General features: G+C 50.0%; 1 protein-coding gene and 1 pseudogene across 4 annotated transcripts in view; one reads left to right on the top strand and one right to left on the bottom strand.

Moving 5' to 3' along the window:
• The window catches only part of LOC126962380 (60S ribosomal protein L6-like), a 693495-nt pseudogene that overhangs the window by 200756 nt on the left and 473375 nt on the right, over window positions 1-19364 (top strand). The gene's annotated exons all lie outside the window — the stretch shown is intronic.
• The window catches only part of CAMK1D (calcium/calmodulin dependent protein kinase ID), a 491709-nt gene continuing 483213 nt past the window's right edge, over window positions 10869-19364 (bottom strand). For 2 of the 3 annotated variants that reach the window (XM_050803263.1, XM_050803262.1), the window contains exon 11: window positions 16663-17636. In XM_050803263.1, coding sequence (XP_050659220.1) covers window positions 17612-17636 — 25 coding nt within the window. In that variant the 3' untranslated portion in view covers window positions 16663-17611. Of the gene's footprint in view, window positions 17637-19364 lie in introns of all 3 variants that reach the window. The other variant, XM_050803261.1, reaches the window with a different exon arrangement.

Here is a 19364-nt window from a genome sequence, read left to right as displayed (position 1 = left end):
AATCCCAACTACTCAGGAGGCTGAGGTAGGAGAATCACTTGAACTCAGAAGGCAGAGGTTGCAGTGAGCCAAGATCGTGCCACTGCACTCCAGCCTGGGCGACAGAGCGAGACTCTGTCTCAAAAAAACAAAAAACAAAAAACATAAAAATAACAAAACCCAAGATGACATTAATGTAACAAAGATAAACATTTTGTTCTATTGAACAGTTTCTTTTATCTTGGTCTTGTCCTTCTAATTTTCTTTCTTTGCGTATGTTTTATATGTTCATAAGTAGGTATAGTATATGCCTATAATTTCCAGAAATATAAATATTCATATATTCAGAGCACACACATGTTCAAAAATATTTTATCATAAGGATGCACCACAAAAACTGTTTAGATATCCCTGGACTAGATTAATACCTCTTACCATCTTTCGTCCACAAATGGGTCAGAAAAGTCCCTTCATTGCCATTATTTACAGCCAGTGTTGTGCTACCAACATTCTCTAAGCCTGAGTCATCCTTGTTCATGTTCACATGAACTTGAGCTTGTTCATTTAACACCAGACTTGGAAAGAAACTGCAGGAAATGTGCATTTCTGGACGACTCGAACAATTTTACCTCATGTTCTTCCCTGCTCCGGGCTGGGATCCAACTCCGAAAAAACCTGAAATTCACAGATTCAAGGGAGACTTTTCTCCATGTTTCTCAGGAAGCAAACAGGGTATGGCTGACATGGCAACACCCTTTTCCAGGCAAAGAGCAAAATGCAGCAGGGGTTTGGACCTCAGTGCAGATGTTCACTGGAACTTGGGCTGTGTCTGGGTGCCAGAGAGTTTTAAAGAGCAAGCAGGTACCTCAGGGATCTTCTTGTCAAACCCCTCATTATATGAGTGGGACACAGAAGGACAGGGTTGGGGCCGGGCGCAGTGGCTCACGCCTGTAATCCCAGCACTTTGGGAGGCTGAGGCAGGCGGATCACGAGGTCAGGAGATAGAGACCATCCTGGAAAATACGGTGAAACCCTGTCTCTACTAAAAATACAAAAAAAAGTTAGCCGGGCGTGGTGGTGGGCTCCTGTAGTCCCAGCTTCTCGGGAGGCTGAGGCAGGAGAATGGTGTGAACCTGGGAGGCGGTGGAGCTTGCAGTGAGTGGAGATCACGCCACTGCACTCCAGCCTGGGTGACAGAGCGAGACTCCGTCTCAAAAAAGAAGGACAGGGTTGGAATGAACTATGCAAGATCATATAGCACGCTAGTGGCCCATCCAGGACCACCGCCCAGTATCTCCAGTCTCCTCCTCTGTGGCTAATGTCGGGGAGGGACAGCTTGAGGAGCAGTAGGAGTTTCTGGCTTGTGATGAGACATTGTTGGACAATGTCTGGTGTTGTTATATCCCAGAGAGCGTTTCGACAGAACTCTTCCGTGCACTCTAACCCTGGTGCCTGTGTGGGGTCTCTGGTGAGAGAGATTCATGGAGTCCCCCATCTGGGAAAGGCTGTTTGGTACTGCCTGCCTCTGGAAAGCAGAAAGCTCATTTGCAGCTTCTTCAACCTGGAAACAATCTTTGTACAGGATGGTGGACGCAGAAGTCCAGCTCTTCTAATGGTGTTTACAGCTCCAACATATAGAAAAGGTCTGGAAGACCTGAAGTGAGGTGGGGGATTGGGTGTGTATGTTCATCACTGCCGAATCTATCCTCAGTGCCTAGGACAGGGCCTGACATGTAGGAGGTCCTCAGATTTTTTTTTTTCTTTTTTTGAGACAGAGTCTTGCTTGTTCACCCAGGCTGGAGTGCAGTGGCGTTTTCTCGGATCACTGCAATCTCCGCCTCCTGGGTTCCAGCAATTCTCGTGCCTCAGTCTCCGGAGTAGCTGGGACTGCAGACACCCAACACCACACCTGGTGAGTTTCTGTATTTTTAGTAGTCAGGGTTTCACCATGCTGACCAGGCTGGTCTTGAACTCCTGGCCTCAAGTGATCCACCCACCTTGGCCTCCCAAAGTGTCAGGATTATAGGCGTGAGCCACCACACCCGGCCAGTTTTTTGTTTTTGTTTTTTTTGTTTTTTGTTTTTTTTTAAAGAGACAGGATCTCACTGTTGTGCTTAGGCTGGAGTACAGTGGTGTGATCATGGCTCACTGCAGCCTCAACCTCCTGGGCTCAAGAGATTCCCCTACCTCAGACTCCTGAGTAGCTGGGACTACAGCACACACTACCACACCTGGCTAATTTAAAAAATTTTTTTTTTGTAGAGACAGAGTCTCACTATATTATCCAGGCTGGTCTTGAACTCCTGGGCTCAAGAGATCCTCCCACCTTAGCCTCCCAAAGTGCTGGGATTACAGGCCTGCGCCACTGTGCCTGGCCCAGAAATTTTTGTTGAATAAAAAAGGCCTCACCTGAGAAGGCTGGGGAGAGACAAGTGGAGAGGCCCAAGTTTTTCACCTGCTCAGGCCAGGTTTGAGGGTAGCCAGACGGTTGGGAGCTAGATACCTGGCCATGAGCATAGTAAGGGAGAGACAGCCCAGTCTCTCTTTGTGCTGACCTGCTGTAGGCTGCGCTATATCCATGATAGGCCCAGGAGGCCTCAGTGAACACTCACTTTATGTTTTTCTTCTAGTTTTCCTTCCAGCCCTCTGCTTGGCTGGGTTTCTGCTGCCAATTCTTGTCTTGTTGGGTGGCAAGGCCACTGGCTTGGACCAGAGGGGCCCTTACACCAGTGGCTTCCTCTCTCTGAGCCCCATCTTCCCGAATGCAGGCAGAGATGAGGGGCCAGGCCATTCCCACGCACCTCCCAGGCTGCCACGGGGCTGGATGATGACTCCCGGGGAGGGGCTACAGGCGCTGCAAACCCCTTTGCACGTGTGCATGGGAGGGTGCGGTCACCTCTACTGGGTCCAGCTGCACGTTTTGCCTGTGAGCTTCCCTGCCCTTCTTCAGGGAAATTCAGCCTACCTGGTTGTTTTCCAAGCAGCCTCTGTGCCTGGGTTTCATCCACAGTTCTCAGAATCATTCACTGCGGGGCAGGACTCAGTTCCCACCTCCCCGTGGAGCATCATGGTCTTTAAAAAGGCACTCAGGCCAGGTGCCACGACTCATGCCTGTAATCCCAGCACTTTGGGAGGCCGAGGTGGGAAGATCACCTAAGGTCAGGAGTTCAAGACCAGCCTAACCAACAAGGTGAAACCCTGTCTCTGCTAAAAATGCAAAAAAAAATTAGCCAGGTGTGGTGGTGTGCACCTGTGGTCCCAGCTACTCGGGAGGCTGAAGCATGAGAATTGCTGGAACCCGGGAGGCAGAGGTTGCAGTGAGCTGAGGTCACACCACTGCACTCTAGTTTGGGAGACAAAGTGAGACTCCATCTCAAAATAAATAAATAAGCATGCGTTGACACCCTTTGGTGGGTGGGGTGTGCCTGTGGGTTGCAGGCCTTTGGCCGTAGCTTATTTTTTCTCTGATGAGTTAAAAGCTCCTTCTTAGGATACACAGGAAATGGTGTTTCTTGAAGTTTGAAGCGTCCTCAGGGAAGTTTGCTAATGCTTTAGTGTTTTGTGCTGTGTTCTTACAGCAAATAAAAGACTTTAAAGACATGAGATAGATGTAGCTTTGAGAGCAGCTTGGCTCTCTCTGGCATCACACGGCTTTATCCCAGGGTGGTTTGGGCCTCACCATGCACACACAGACCACAGATCCACAGTCCAGGCTCCCCTACCCCTGCCGGCAGCAAGGGTCAGCCACAAGCACATAGACACAGGGAGGATGGTGTGGTTGGCAGCCTTTTAGAGGCCCCTGGTGGGCCCCACATTCCTGGTATTTCCGCTCTGGGTATCTCCTTCCCTTGAGTGTGGGCTGAACATAATCACTTTGTTCTGACAAAGAGTACAGCAGAAGCAATGGGGTATCATTTCCAAGATTAGGTTTTAAAAAGACTGGCTGGCATCCTGGGTACCTGCTCTCTCTCTCTCCCTCCCACCGCTGCCTGCCCCCCGCCTTCTGCATCACTCAGGCTGTAGGGACCAGCCCTATGAAGAGGCACACACAGTAGTGAGAACGAAAGACCAAGGCCCTCGATCCCACAGTTAGGAGGACCTAGAGCTGTCCCCAGACATACAGTGAGCTTGCAAGCAGAGCCTTCGGTCCTGGCCAAGTCCTGGGATGTTGCAACCCCAGTGACAGCAGCTTGACCTTAACCTTGGAGCGTCCTGGAGCCAGAGGCACCCAGCCAAGTGCACCGATTTTTGACCCATAGAAGCTGCGAGATCGTGTTTATAGCTTGAAGTCATTTAGTTTTACGTATTTTGTTACACATCCAGTAGATAATTAACGTGGATGGAAAGAAATGAGGAAACAGAGAAATGGTGAAATGGAGAAAATGAAGTGAAGGAAGAGTGAGGGGACGGAAAGCAGAAGGATGGAGTGGGCCCCCATGAGCAGGACCCGAAGCTACTGCCTGCTGCCATGGCGTGACGACGGCCCCTGCTCTGGCCTGAGACGGCCGGGGTCTGAGTCCTGGCTCTGCCGCTGCGCTAGTTTGCCAGGGCCTGTCCTAATGAGATGCCACAGACGAGGTGGGTCTGACAACTCCCCCAGAATGCATTGCCTCAAGGTGTGGAACACTGAAGTCTGAGCCAGTGTTGGTGAGGGTGGCTTTTTCTAATGTCTGCGGGAGCCTCTGTCCAGGCCTCTCCCCAGTCCCTGGTGGTTTGCTGTCTCTGGGGTCCCTGGGGTCAAATTCCCCACCCTACCCCCATTTTTTTTGTCACCCAGGCTGGAGTGCAGTGGCGCAATCTCGGCTCACTGCAAGCTCCGCCTCCCAGGTTCACGCCATTCTCCTGCCTCAGCCTCCCGAGTAGCTGGGACTACAGGCGCCCGCCACCACGCCCGGCTAGTTTTTTTGTATTTTTGGTAGAGACGGAGTTTCACCGTGTTAGCCAGGATGGTCTCGATCTCTTGACCTCGTGATCTGCCCATCTTGGCCTCCCAATGTGCTGGGATTACAGGCGTGAGCCACCGCACCCAGCTCCCACCCCCATTTTGTATAAGGATACCATTCATATTGGATTAAGGCCCACCCAAAATACCGTCTTTGCAAATAAGGTCACATTCCGAGGTATTAGGGGTTAGTACTCCAATATGTGAATTTCAGGATGACAGAGGACACGATTTAACCCACAACAGCCACTAAGTGGTGGTGCCTGGGACAAGTCATTTTACCTCTGTGTTCCTCAGTTTCTTCATCTATAAAACTGAGATATAATCGGACATTTTTTTCTTTTTCTTTCTTTTTTTTAAAAACAGAGTCTTGCTCTGTCACCCAGGCTGGAGTGCAGCTGTACGATCTCGGCTCACTGAAGCCTCTACCTCCCAGGCTCAAGCTATCCTCCTATCTCAGCCTCCCAAGCAGCTAGTACTACTGGGGTATGCCAACACACCTGGCGACTTTTTGGATTATTATTATTATTGTAGAGACAGGGTTTTACCATGTTGCCCAGGCTGGTCTTGAACTCCTGGGCTCAAGCAATCCTCCCACCTTGGCCTCCGAAGGTGCTGGGATTACAGGCGTGAGCCACTGCGCCCAGCCTAATTGTACTTATCTGATGGAGTTGTTAAAAAGATTGAAGGAGTTAATACCAGAAGAGTGTTTAAAACAGTGGCTGGCACATGGTACTAAGTGTCTGTTAATCAATCAGTCTTCTATAATGCACCTGTGAGCAGTAGTTCTAATATGTGGTAATTGACATACATTATGGGCCGGGGCAGGCTTGCCTATGATGATCCCATCAGTAGCCAGGTCTGTGGGTCCTCCCCTGCTTTTGGGGGGCAATTCTCTCTGTCCCTTTCCATCTACATAGACTTTAGGGGGCTTTGCTGAGGAGAGTCAATGAGTTCTGGAAGGCAGGCACAGTGGGAGGGCTCCGGAAGGTTGGGAAGGACAGAAGATTAGTTCAGACCAGAGGATGTTCCATATTCTGGCAGAAACAAAGCCTGGGAGGCCTAGAATTCATTCTGGACTGTCTTAGAGGAAGACTGGTTATCACTTATAGTTGCAGTTCAGATTTGTTTAGCTGGAAGTTACAGGGTTTCCAGGCAGCTGCTCTGTCTTTCAGCTTAAGCCTATGTGATAACCAGGCTACCATGGTTAGCATCACAGAGATCCTCATTCGATTGGCCCAGGCCTTAGCATTTGTAAAATGCTCCCAAGATGAGTGGAATATGCAGTCAGGAATGGGAACCACAGAAAGAGTCCCTCGCTACTCAAAGTGTGGTGCAGGGACCAGCAACCGCAGCACCTCCTGGGAGCTGCTTAGAAATACTCTGGTCCCAGGCCAGAGCTGCTGAATCAGAATCTGCAGTCTAGCAAGATCCCTGCGGGGCCAAAGTGTGAGAAGCCCTGGGCTGCAGCTCTTGAAGCAGGGGCAGCTTGGAGGGCTCCTGCTGGGAGCACAGGTGAGGAAGTGGGGCTCTGCCCAGGGGGAGCTGGAGGGATGTGAAGTCCTTCCCACCTGCAGGGTTATTTAATGCCTTTGTCAGCTCTGGAGTAAGCATTTTCTTCCTGGGGGCGCCCGGTGACAAGCCCCTTGGGCTAGGTGAACGCAAAAGTCAGCTATCTTCCCATGTCTGTGCTGGGGCCCAGCTGGCCCTCATTAGAGGAGTCACTGCGCTCTCTCTTTTCTTTCTTTTCCCCCGAGATGGAGTCGTGCTTTGTCGCCCAGGCTGGAGTGCAGTGGCACGATCTCGGCTCACTGCAACCTCCGCCTTCTGAGTTCAAGTGATTTTCCTGTCTCAGCCTCCCGAGTAGCTGGGATTGTAGGCGCACACGCCACACCCAGCTAATTTCTGTGTTTTTAGTAGAGACAGGGTTTCACCATGTTGACCAGGCTGGCCTCAAACTCCTGACTTTGAACTCCTGATCCGCCTGCCTGGTCCTCCCAAAGTGCTGGGATTACAGGTGTGAGCCACTGCACCCAGCTGGTCACTGCCCTCTTATGGGTGATTAGAGCCAGGCTGGGTTAGGGTTGAGGTACTGGCGGCTCAGTTATCTCGTGAGCTTTTCTCCACTTGCTGATATAAACAGCCTGACTCAGCGAGACCACCCCAGAAAGATTTAGATCCGATGTGCTCCAGAAAGAAGATATAATGTTGAAGATAAAGAAGCGTTAGAGAGAGAGGACCTACAGGTGGACAAGAGAAAAATGGTTCACAGGTGGACCAACAACTGCCTTTTCCTGGCCCACCAAGCGTCTCTGGAGAGTCAGGAAGATGAGCTCGTGCTAAATACAGTTCCTCTCAGGGGAGGCTTGAAGAACACAAGAGATCTGAGACACTTTCTTAAAAATAAATCAGTAGCTCTGAGGGTAATCTGGAGGAGAAAAGCAGATGCCAGGCAGGCTGCGAGTCAGCGATGAACCTCCGTGTGCACGCACCGAACTTCCTGGAGTTATTCATCAGGATGAGGGGCTAGACTAACTTTAAAAATAAAAAAGCCAGGCCGGGCGCTGTGGCTCACGTCTGTAATCGCAGCACTTTGGGAGGCTGAGGCGGGCGGATCATGAAGTCAAGAGACAGAAACCATCCTGGCCAACATGGTGAAACCCCGTTCCTACTAAAAATACAAAAAAAATTAGCCAGGCATGGTGGCAGGCGCCTGTAGTCCCAGTTACTCAGGGGGCTGAGGCAGGAGAATCACTTTAACCCAGGAGGTGGAGGTTGCAGTCAGCTGAGATTGTGCCACCGCACTCCAGCTTGGCGACAGAGTGAGACTCCGTCTCAAATAAATAAATAAATAAATAAATAAATAATAAAATAAAAAAGCCCAAACCCAGCAGTGTTATCATTATGGTCTGCATCTCTGACTCTAAGTCAAATGCAGCTTCTGTGATATTTCTCCTGAGAAATGGAACCAGACGTCAGAAAATAAATGGGCCGGTTCCTCGGTAATGAGTATGTTCTCGGCAGGCCCTGGGTTACTGGGCTTCATGTAAGACCAGATTGAGCTACTACAGAAGATACATTTCTCTTGGAGATAATACAATGGTCCCTAATAATGGTGCTGTTCCAAACGTTAGCTGATGTGATCATGTCACTCCTCAGCTCAATAACCTTCAATGGCTCCCAGTCACTCACTAAAGTCCAAATTTCATAGTTTGGAATTCGGTGACCTGCACAAAGCCATGAGACACAAGAATGGCCTTTGGTGTCAATCAATCAGAGAGGAATTTGCGACTCTGCTCACAGCTACGGGTGGATAAATATCAAACCTTTCTGAAGCCACTTGGATAATCAGGGCGCCTTCCCTATTGAGGGCTGGTGGTGAAATGAGACATTGAAAGGAATGCACAGGGCACAGTGTCCAGGACACAGTAAATGGTCAATATGTGACAGTGTTAGCTCAAGAAGTTATTGTTGATGACAATGACTCCAGTGCCCCTCCAGCCCACCTTTCTCTCTCCTCCCAAGGTTTGCTCACACCCTCTCTTCTGGCCCAATGAACGATGGACTAGCCCCGCTGAATGCTGCATTCCCAGCCTCCAAGCTCTCCCTCACATTGCTCCTATTCAATCCTTCCTGTCTAAACTCCCCCCTTCCTCCCAGGCTTAACTCAAGTGCGTGCTGTTTTATGCAGTGTTCGTTGGTAGGATTCATGTCAGATTGACTTTGGTTTTTTTCAGCACGAATGAAAATGCTTGGATATAAGGGGTGCTCACAAATGTTGAGTGAATGAAGGAATGAAGGAATGAATGAATGAAAGCTTATGACTGTGTTTGGTGGAAGGGCAATGATGGGAGCCTGTAAGGGGAATAGATCAGGGAGGATCATGGATTCCAAGGGCGATGAGGTCTCATGTGATTGCTGCCAGTCATCCCGAATGAAAGGCAAGACTTCCTGGGTTTCTTGGTGAAGTGAGATGGGGAGGCCAACCCGTTTCCTACAGTGTGATGTCTAATGAGCTCTGTAGAATGCTTTTATATGCACCAGCCCCCTAGTGATAGTTTCTTGAAGGCTAATATACTCTTCAACTCGCACATCCCTACACAAGAGGCCAGATGAACTCCTTCAGAGCCTGCTCGATTCTGAGCTCTTAGCTGAAGCTTTCTCCAGCTGTGAAAACCTGCTAAAAATTTCCCATTGGCCCACAGCTCACAGCCTAATGCTCAAGGCCCGCTGGGCCCGCCAAGCCAGCAAGCCCCCATACAGTGCCTTTGTATGAATTGGATGGGGGAAAAAAGGCATCTTTTCCCCTGAGCCAGGGTGCATGGCTTGGCAAGCAGGATGTGGACTGGAAATCAGAGCTCACCACTTCCCTTAGCTTGAAGCCCTTACATGGTACTTACACACATACGTACTCTCTGTGTTAGGAAGAGAATGTGTAATTGGGGTGCTCTTTTGGGAATTACACATTCTGGGGGCTCAGCACAGGTGTTGCAACCAAGTGTGTAAAATGTGAGGCTGGGCACAGTTCCTCTTGCTCAGTCTTTCTTGATCTAAAGAGCAGTGGTCCAAGCCAAGTGCATACATATATCTAAGACCACATCCAGCCCAGCCAAATTACTCAACACACAGGTGAACTTTCAGAATTCCGTCATCAGAATCTCTCTCTATGAAACCGATTTTTTTTTTGAGAGTCTTACTCTGTTACCCAGGCTGGAGTGCAGTGGTGCAATCTCAGCTCACTGCTACCTTCACTTCCTGGATTCAAGCAATTCTCCTGCCTCAGCATCCCGAGTAGCTGGGATTACAGGCACTCACCACCATGCCCTGCTAATTTTTGTATTTTTAGTACAGATGGGGTTTCATCATGTTGGCTAGGTTCGTCTCGAACTCCTGACCTCGTGATCTACCTTCCTTGGCCTCTCAGAGTGCTGGGAGTACGGGCGTGAGCCACCCGCCCAGCCTATTTTGATGGCATAGTCACCCTCCTTGGGGGCAGAGAGGGTCAGGGGGATTTGGGTGCACACGATTTGTATCTCCTTTTTGCCATCGTTATGTTCCATAAAGCTTGCAATAACGACATCACGTATTTACCCACTGAACGATAGCTTTGTATTGATACAACTCACCATTAGGGTCTGGGCTACAGAAACAAGAATCAACCACAAAAGAACTAGACATCAGACAGTGGGCACTGTGTTTCTTTTGGGCTCATACTCTTTTTTCAATAAGGCCCACCCATGCTGTTTTCATCTGATGCTAGCTGTGTGGGACAGTTTTAATTTTACATTTCTATAACACATGTCCAATTCATTTTTTTTCTCCCTACACAATCCCTATTTGGATTGGAAGAATTGTCTGGTCATCAGATCCGAGCCCCACAATACATTTGATGAGTTATGAGCTGTAGTTCCTCCTCCTGCATCTTCCCCAAACCCCCACAAAACACAGTGGCCAGCCTTCTGCCTGGGAAAAAAATCTTCCTCTGGGCACTGAGCGTACAGGCTATGCCGAGGAAATGGAAGAATGTGGGTGTGTATTGCTGAAGCCTGAGGCTGCCAAGCCACCCATGACTCAGAGGCGCTTCCTGGGAATCAGCATTGGCTTCTCCTCCACATGACTTAGGAGTATCGAGTTAGTGCGATTTGAGTTCCCAGGCTCACCTCCAGCCCCCTTCTGTAGCAGCAGGGAAAAGGGGAAGCTTTCCTGTCCAGTGATCATGGAACCTGGGCACCTGTCCCCAACCCCAAAGGCACGATGTGCCGCCCCTTCACCCATCCCTGCCACTCCCTGCTCACTGGGGAGGTGACCTGAAATATTTAAGGGGGACTCCATGAGTTTTGGGGGTCTCAATTCAAACTCCTTCCTTCAAATCCAAACTTCAGGAAGCAGAGGAAAGGTAGAGACATTGAAGCTCCACATCCTTCTCATTACAGACAAAATGAACATCTGAAGGTGATTAATTGTCTTTATTGGAGGAAAACAAGAAGTCATCAATCTCATTATCATTATGATAGAAATCTTGATATGTATACATGATTGTCAAGGCAGAGAATCATTTGCTACATAGACCCATGAACAATTTTGCAGTGCCGCAAACCTACGGGGGTTAAACTTCTTGCAGAGTTTATTACATGCACGGAATAAATTCACAGTTTCCCTTCTTTTGAACAAACATGTTTTTATGGGAAAATTGAACCAATTGCAAGCCTGGTAATAGTAGATGCGGGGACATTCCTGGTTTTGACGTTGTAATTTTTTGGGAAGCATGCTCACTGTTGGGGGAGCTGAAAGAAGGGAGATTACATTATGTGTAGTGACGAAAGCCAATTGAGAAATTGTTCCAATGTTTATTCTGGACAGAGAGTACCTTTGAGGTCTTCTCACCTGAACGTGGGACTAAGATAAATGTTCTCTGAAACATGGCACCCCATCTTCCAAAGCAAAGACTCCGCTGCAGCGTCGCTGCATTTCTCCCACCATTTGGATGGCATTTCATGTCCCTCTGACAGGGCCAAGTGCCCCGGGAAGGACAGTGGCAGGCGTCAGGGCCGAGAGACAAACATCCGAGCTGATGTTCTTGTTATTTTTTAGCTCTCTGGCAGCCTGGCTGCCAACCACGTCCCAGGGCCCCTGTGCCCCGACGTGCAGGGCTTCCAGGAGAGCCTGGGAATCTCAATCTGTCTAGACTAAGATTTTCCTCCGAGAAGCAATTTAACTAGAGTTTGGGGTTTCTGAGCCCCTGCTGAAGACTTATCTCTAAGACTAAAACCAACTCCTCCTCATGTTCTTTTTTCCTGTCCATAAGAAAATAAAATCACCGTTAAGTAAAATAACATGGCAAATCATCAGAAGACATAGTAATCGTATGAGAAGTTCCCCGGAGACAAAAAGGTTAAAAAACGGATATGGCGAATGCAGAAGCGGTGTCAGTACAAAGGGTGAATGCAATCGTTTGTCCCTTTATACAGACACCGAGAAGCCATTCCACAGTTTGCTTTGTCCACAAAACCAGACTCGGCAGCCGCATGCTGAGCGTTTGGCTTCCAAATGCACAGCCTTTTTGGGTTTGCAAAAGCGGAGGTCCCAGAGCCACAAACTGAGCTGCTCCTGCTGGAGGTGGCGGGGAAGTCCGGGAAGGGCTGACTCCTTCCCACTGACTCTGGAGGCATCGGGAGGTGGCCGGGCCTCGGCCAGCATGCAGGACTGACTTCACAGTGGGGCTGGGGGCCCAGGCTGCAGACCGTGATGCCCTGGGACCACCAAGCAGGTGCCCGTGAGTGGGGCGCGGGCCCTTCTCTTCCTCAGACCGCCTGCCTGCTCCCCACAGTTGAGGTTGTCAAGCTAACTCATCCGCACACTCCTTTTCTTGGAGTCTTCAGGAAAGAAACCCTCCTTTTAGGAGTCTGTTGGAGCTTTTCTATCTCCACATTTTCAATTCTGAACATCGCAAGACTGGAATACCTTTTGCAAATGTCAGGCACACCTGCAGCCCCGACCTAGGACCAGGTGCCCCTCAAAAGGGTGGTGGATCACATACAGGTATATACATCTTTTTTTTTTTTTTTTTTTTTTTTTGAAACAAACTGAACAGTGTTTGGTCTGGAATGTGTTTAAGGAAAAGGCAAAGTTCGCAGAGTGTGGGTAGACAGAATGGGGAAGAAGTACAGTTTCAGAAGAACATGCAAAGGTTTCGTGCACTGGCTGAATTCGAGTGCCAGAATTCATTTGCCAGAAGTGATTGTGCAAACCTGGGAAAGAGGACGTCTTATTTCTGTTTATGAAAAACAGGGGGAGCTTCCCTTTGCCGGCGCTTGCCTTCCTTTCTCATATCCAAAGGAATCCCAGTCATGCGCTTGTGAAATTCCGCAAAGCAGCGAGTGCTCTGGCTGAAGCTGAGGCAGTGGCCCTACTTCTACCTTCAGCCCTAGAGCAATGGTTCCACCATGGCCTCCCTAGTGCGAAGACTCAGTTCTGGCCGGCCCAGGTTCTGGGGCAGAGGGAGGGGCGAGGGGCCATGATGCTTTCAAAGCTAAAGTCTCCCTGCACTGGGATATCATCTTTCTGTTTAAAACTGCTCATAAAATAGCAAGCCCCAGTGGGTTAATCGGGTTAAGCTGTCATTCCATAGGGGAGAGGATCAATTCACCTTCCAAAGGGGATCACCTGGGCTCCCTCCATTCCCTCCACCCCGTGTGCCTGCTGTTCTTGGCTTGTGTGCCTCCCACCTACAATTCATCCGGGGCATGCTGGACACTAGGGTAGACAGATGAGTGGGATGAGTAGGAGGTAGGTAAACTGAGTCCGGGGCTCCCTAGGCCAGATTCCTTTCATCCAACTATAGATGTTTCCTATGAGCCCCGCCTTGACCAGCATGGCCATCTTTTTCTGAGATGGAGTTTTGCTCTGTCACTCAGGCTGGAGTGCAGTGGTGTGATCTCGGCTCACTGCAACCTCCACCTCCCAAGTTTAAGCGATTCTCCTGCCTCAGCCTCCTGAGTAGCTGGGATGCCAGGCACGTGCCACCATGTACAGCTATTTTTTGTATTTTTAGTAGAGACGGGGTTTCACCATGTTGGCCAGAATGGTCTTGATCTCTTGACTTTGTGATCTGCCCGCCTCGGCCTCCCTAAGGGCTGGAATTACAGGCGTGAGCCACTGCGCCCTGCCCATCTTCTTTTGCTCTATCCTGACTGCCGGGGCCCTGGACACTACACGAAGAGCTAGCTGGAGAGTGAGACCCTCTGAAAGGCCAGCGGGGGCTCAGACGCCCTACCCCATTCTCAAGGTCAGATGCTAGAAGTGACCAGAATTGTGGCCACCGTCAAGAACACAAAGCCACTCTTCCTTTTTTTGATTTTGTATGGCATGCTTTGCCATAGTTCTTTTCTTTCAAAAGGAGACCTGAAGGGGGAGAATGATGTTTTCTAGTCTCCGACAGAGGCAGGGGCAGGAGGAACTGGTGAAAACCAGCCACTGCGCGCTGCCAGAGCCATGCACGGTCCTGGGGGTGGCCGTTTCTCTAACACAGCAACCTCGTCTCTCCTCAAGGGCTTTTGGTGGTCATTGCACTTCTCCTGGGTGTGCCCTGTGCCTTTGCACCACTTCATTCTGAGGCTCCGGACCTGTGCGCCTGCTGGGAAGCAGAGCTGTAGGGAGGCAGAGAGCTGCCCAGACTGCAGACTCCAAGGCCACCTCTGTGAAGAGGGCCAAGCTGCTGGCCTGTTGGTGCCTGCTCACTGTTTGTCTCAATGAATGAAACTCCTCCTATTGCCTCACGTATGAGATGAAGATCCGGGAAGCCAGGGAGCCCAGACAGGCAGCTGAGGGAAAGGCCACTCCAGGCCACTACAACACTGAATATTCCAAGTAAGGAAAAGAGAATCCACGTGCTCTGAGAAGGGATAGTGACCACATGGGGGGACTTGGGCTCAGGAAGGAAGCCTGTGGTGGGGTCCATGCATCCACCCTTAGCCTCAGCCCAGCACCCTGGGTGCGCGTAGGAACGCTCAGCCGCTCTGGGTGGAATCTGACCTCGGCGCGGGTCCTAGGACTCTGCGACCCCATTTGTCAGACCTTCACGAAAGGCACATTCTAGGTTTTCTTCCTGTTTTCTAATAAATCATACCAAGTGCAAGGCAAAGACAACGTCTGTCTTTTTACCATGAGAGCTCTCTCAAAAGCACAAGAGCTCCTCTCTTTCTAAAACAATAGGAAATTAACTCAAGCCTGGTGGTATCGGGACAGTACCGGTTTCCTGACGTCATTCTCAACAGTCGACTCTTGGGCTGACACCAGTCACTGCCTCCTCGCACGACGTTGTTGAGACCTGGCGTGTGACAGGCCAAGCACGGCCAAGAACTGACCCGGACAGCGAGGGGGACACCTGCCCCACGGCTCACCTTTCAGAGGTTCTGCACTTTTCGGGTGAGGGATACTTTCAAACTAAGTGCATATAACATGCACCACATATACCTGCTCCTGAAACTACTTCAATCACCAGTGATGGAACTCAGCTTCAAATGCTGCTTTCTGAAAGCAAATGGTTGTATATAGCACACAGCACAAAGGGCTATTCATCACTATTCATGCACTCATCCTAGGTACCAGATTCAGGTGCATTTTCAGCGCCTGCAGCCTTCTATTACTTTCTCATGCACTGTATGAACTCGAACGTTTCCAAGACACTTGTTAGTAAGCAACCGCCTAGCTCTCCAATACTGCTTATGACAGTCATTCATTGCATGGCCAACTCAGGTGACACCTGCGTAACTGGGTCTAATGTCATCTTATAGACCTTTCCAGGGTTTTGAGGTTTTGCAGAGTGACAGCTTGGTTTTTCACCCTGTGAGCATGTGTGGCAGATGCCAGGCAGAATTCCTGCCAAGCAGTGGAGCGCCTGTGAAGTGTGCGGGGACAGAGTAGACCAGCTGCCTGTCTTCCCAACTGCTCTTCTCTGTGCCTGCACTGCCATTCTCAGGGAGCAGGATGGAGCTGTTGCGCCTAGTAACATTGTGTGTGTGTGTGTGTGTGTTTACTGGGAGGGTTGGGAGGGGGTATCACTCAACATTCAGCCTATACACAGTCAAAGGTGTAGAAGTGACAAAGATGACTCAGCCAACAGGACTTCCCACGACTGGCCAGCCACAGGAGGAGGGCTTGAGGACACAGCCAGCAGTGTCGCTGGGTCATGATGGGGCAGACCTGCTGGGGCACCCTCGTGGACTCGAGGCATTGGATGGGCCTGAGAGCTCAAGCAGGGACACTTGCAGGACCGGCACTTGAAGCCACCTGCCTGGCTCTACAGGGCAGCCTCCTGGAAGCCTCCATGAAATGCAGCTTTCCCTGGGCCACACACTGCCTGGCTCCACAAGGGCGAACAACACGGCCTGGTTTGCCCTGGATATTCCTGGTTTTGGCATTAAATGTCCACAGCCTGAGAAATCCTTCAGTCTCGGGCAAATGGGGCGTTTGGTGACCCTACCACCATGTGTCTTTGATTTTAGACTCCCCTGATCAATGGGAGGGCTGCAAGCACCGGCTGGGCCTGGCGGAGGTGGTCTCTGGCCATCTCTGTGGTGGCTGGAGTCCTATGAGCCTGGCAGGGCCCCCTCTCCTTACCACCAGAAATGGATCCTTTCCCAAGGCTGCTTCCCTCCCTTCCTTCCCTTGGAAAACATTCATGTGAGAAGAGGGTAAAAATGTGGAGAAAGAACTTTGTGTTGGAGGCCATGTGAGGTGTAAGATTAGAAACGCGTTTTTTAAAAACCACAGAGAAAGAGATGAATTTTAAAACTGCATAGCTGAGCTTTCATCTGCTACCTCTCGTGAGAAACGAGGGTTCTGTGTGGGCCCACTTTCAACAGCACGGCAGCTGGTTCCCTTTGGAAGGGAGGCTTCTGTATCTCTGCAGTGTGGGCATCTCACTTACAGCACGTTTGACCTGTGAAGCTGAGCGCTGTGTCTCGGCGGGGAGGCTTCTTTATTTCTGACTGCGGATGGCAAGAGGCCTCTGAGGCCTCTGGTAGGTGTGGGTTCTGCTGGATGGGCTGCCAGCAAAGGCTCTGTGCAGATGATCCACCAAAGCCCCCTGCAGAGAAGAGAGTCTCGTGGAACTGAGGGGCCCCTCCTCCCGGGGAAGGGGAGAGAAAGAGAAGGAGTATAGGTGAAGTGCACTCTTAGCCTCGGAGAGATTCCTGATCCTCTTATTACATTTTTTTTTTTTTTTTTTTTTTTTTTTTTTAAGACAGAGTCTCGCTCTGTCACCCAGGCTGGAGTGCAGTGGTGCGATCTCGGCTCACTGCAAGCTCCGCCTCCTGGGTTCACACCATTCTCCTGCCTCAGCCTCCCGAGTAGCTGGAACTACAGGCATGTGCCACCACGCCCGGCTAATTTTTTGTATTTTTAGTAGACATAGGGTTTTACCATGTTGGCCAGGATGGCCTTGATCTCCTGACCTCATAATCCACCCGACCTGGCCTCCCAAAGTGCTGGGATTACAGGCATGAGCCATTGCGCCCGGCCGATCCTCTTATTAGAATTTTTAAAAATACCTTTACATTCTCCTTGGAGGAAAAACAAATCTCTTAAAGGTTAACATAAAACTACTATTAAAGAGGAAAAGATACAGGTCATGTAACTGAGAGATGCAGTCAAAGGACATACTTCTTAAAAGGAAAAACAAACAAACCGTAATGCACAATATTTACCAATATTTAAATAATCCAGTTGAAACCTTTTTTTTTTTTTTGTCATTAATGAAAAAACACACCATAGACGGTTACCTACACTGAGAAGAGTGGAAACGATGGCGTTGGGGGAGAGGAATAAGAAGGTCCGTTCGGTTAGAGCTTTGCAAGATTCGTATATACAGCACCAGATCCTATGAAATCAGCGCCCCTCGAGTCAGTACAGTTTGTGAGAAATGAACACTTCAGAATTGCAGTAGAAAATATGGCCATAAAAAAACTTCGGTCTTCCAGTCCTATGCAGGAAGGTGCACCATGCAAGGTGGGGTCTTGCTGGAGAGGCTCGCGGCACTGGCGACCCTGGGGCTCCCCATCCCCGGCCCCGCCCCTGGGCCCCACCTCCAGGGCCAGTCACTTGCTTCCAGAGTGCACTGCCGTCACAGTGGTGGGCCTGGGTCTCCGCTCGGCTCCAACTCCTGAGACCCCCGATGAAGAAGAAATGAAACTACAGAGCGTGGAAGGTGCCAGACCTGCAGGGAACAGCAGAAGCGGGCTTCAGAGTTTCAGAGGTCAGTTCTCACCCCGCTTCCCCCTACCAGGCATCACAGGGGCTGGGTTTAGGTCAGGGGACTCATTTTTTTTTTCTTGAGATGGAGTTTCACTCTTGTCACCCAGGCTAGAGTGCAGTGGCATGATCTCGGGTCACTGCAAACTCTGCCTCCTGGGTTCAAGTGATTCTCCTGCTTCGGCCTCCCAAGTAGCTGGGATTACAGGGGCTCACTAGCACACTGGGCTAATTTTGTACTTTTAGTAGAGATGGGGTTTCACCATGTTGGCCAGGTTGAGCTCGAACTTCTGACCTCAGGTGATCCACCCACCTTGGCCTCCCAAAGTGCTGGGATTCCAGGTGTCAGCCACCACGCCCAACTTGAGGGGAACCAAATTTTTACCCATGTGACTCTCTATTTTTACCTACCTGTGGGAAAGCCTTTGCGATGTGTTCAAAATGCTTTATTCTTAGACCTCTTCTCTCCTTTTCTTGGTATAATTTTAACTGCTTTGTATTTGAAAATGACATGGTTTCAACACTGTGGTACAACAGGTTCCATGTACTGAGAACTTAAAATGTAGCAGGCGCCAGGCTAGTGTTGACTATATACTGTCATCATACGAACTGTTCACTTCTTACAATAGTTCTGTCAAGTAGGTATTTTAAGAAGGAATAAATAATGATACCACCTTCCTACCCTTGATTGGTGTGTTGTGTGTACTCTTGGCTAGAAAGCATTTTGTGACGCAGAGCACTTTGAAATAAGGGTATGGTGGCTCATGCCTGTAATCTCAACACTTTGGGAGGCCAAGGTAGGCAGATCGCTTGAGTCTCAGGAGTTCCAAACCAGCTGGGGCAACCCTGGGTCTACAAAAAATACAAAATTTAGCCGGGCATGGTGGTACATGCCTGTGGTCCCAGCTACTCGGGAGGCTGAGGCAGGAGGATCACTTGAACTCAGGAGGTTGAGGTTGCAGTGAGCCATGATTTTGTCACTAACTCCAGTCTGGGTGACAGAGAGTGAGCGAAAGAGAGAAAAGGAGAGAGGAGAGAGGAGAAAGGAGAGAGGAGAGGGGAAAGGGGAGAGGGGAGAGGAGGAGAGAGGAGGGGAGGGGAGGGGAAGGCAGGGCAAGGCAGGGAAGGCAGGGCAAGGCAGGGCAGGGCAGGCCAGGGCAGGGGAGAAGAGGAGAGGAGAAGAAAGGAAGGAAGAAGGGAAGGAGGGAAGGAAGGAGGGAAGGAAGGAAGGAAGGAAGGAAGGAAGGAAGGAAGGGAGGAAGGAAGGGAGGGAGGGAGGGAGGGAAAGACAGAAAGAGAAGAAGAGAAAGAAAGAAAGAAAGAGAAAGAGAAAGAAAGAAAAAGAAAGAAAGAAACAGAAAGAAAGAAAAGAAAGGGGAAGGGGAAAGGGAAGGGAAGGAGAGAAGGAAGGGAAGGAAGGAAGGAAGAAGGGAGGGAGGGAGAGAAGGAAGGGAAAGAAAGGAAGGAAGGAAAGAAAAAGAGAAGACAAGAGAGAGGGAAGGAGGGAAAGAAAGAAGGGAAAACAGAAGAAAGGAAAGTAAAAAGAAAAGAAAGAAGAGCAAGAATAGGGATGTTCACCTATTCCTGTGTGAGCTCAGCAGTCCCTGGCCTAGTGGAGTTCCTGAGGCTGCACTGAAGCCCTCCCCCAGAGGACGTGCAGGCATCAAAAGCCTCGACATGAGAGGCCTCAGCT

This window comes from Macaca thibetana, chromosome 9 (genome assembly GCF_024542745.1).
Source record: "Macaca thibetana thibetana isolate TM-01 chromosome 9, ASM2454274v1, whole genome shotgun sequence".
Taxonomy (NCBI): domain Eukaryota; kingdom Metazoa; phylum Chordata; class Mammalia; order Primates; family Cercopithecidae; genus Macaca; species Macaca thibetana.
The sequence above is the reverse complement of the archived record's forward strand: the minus strand, read 5'-3'. Positions and strand labels throughout refer to the sequence as shown.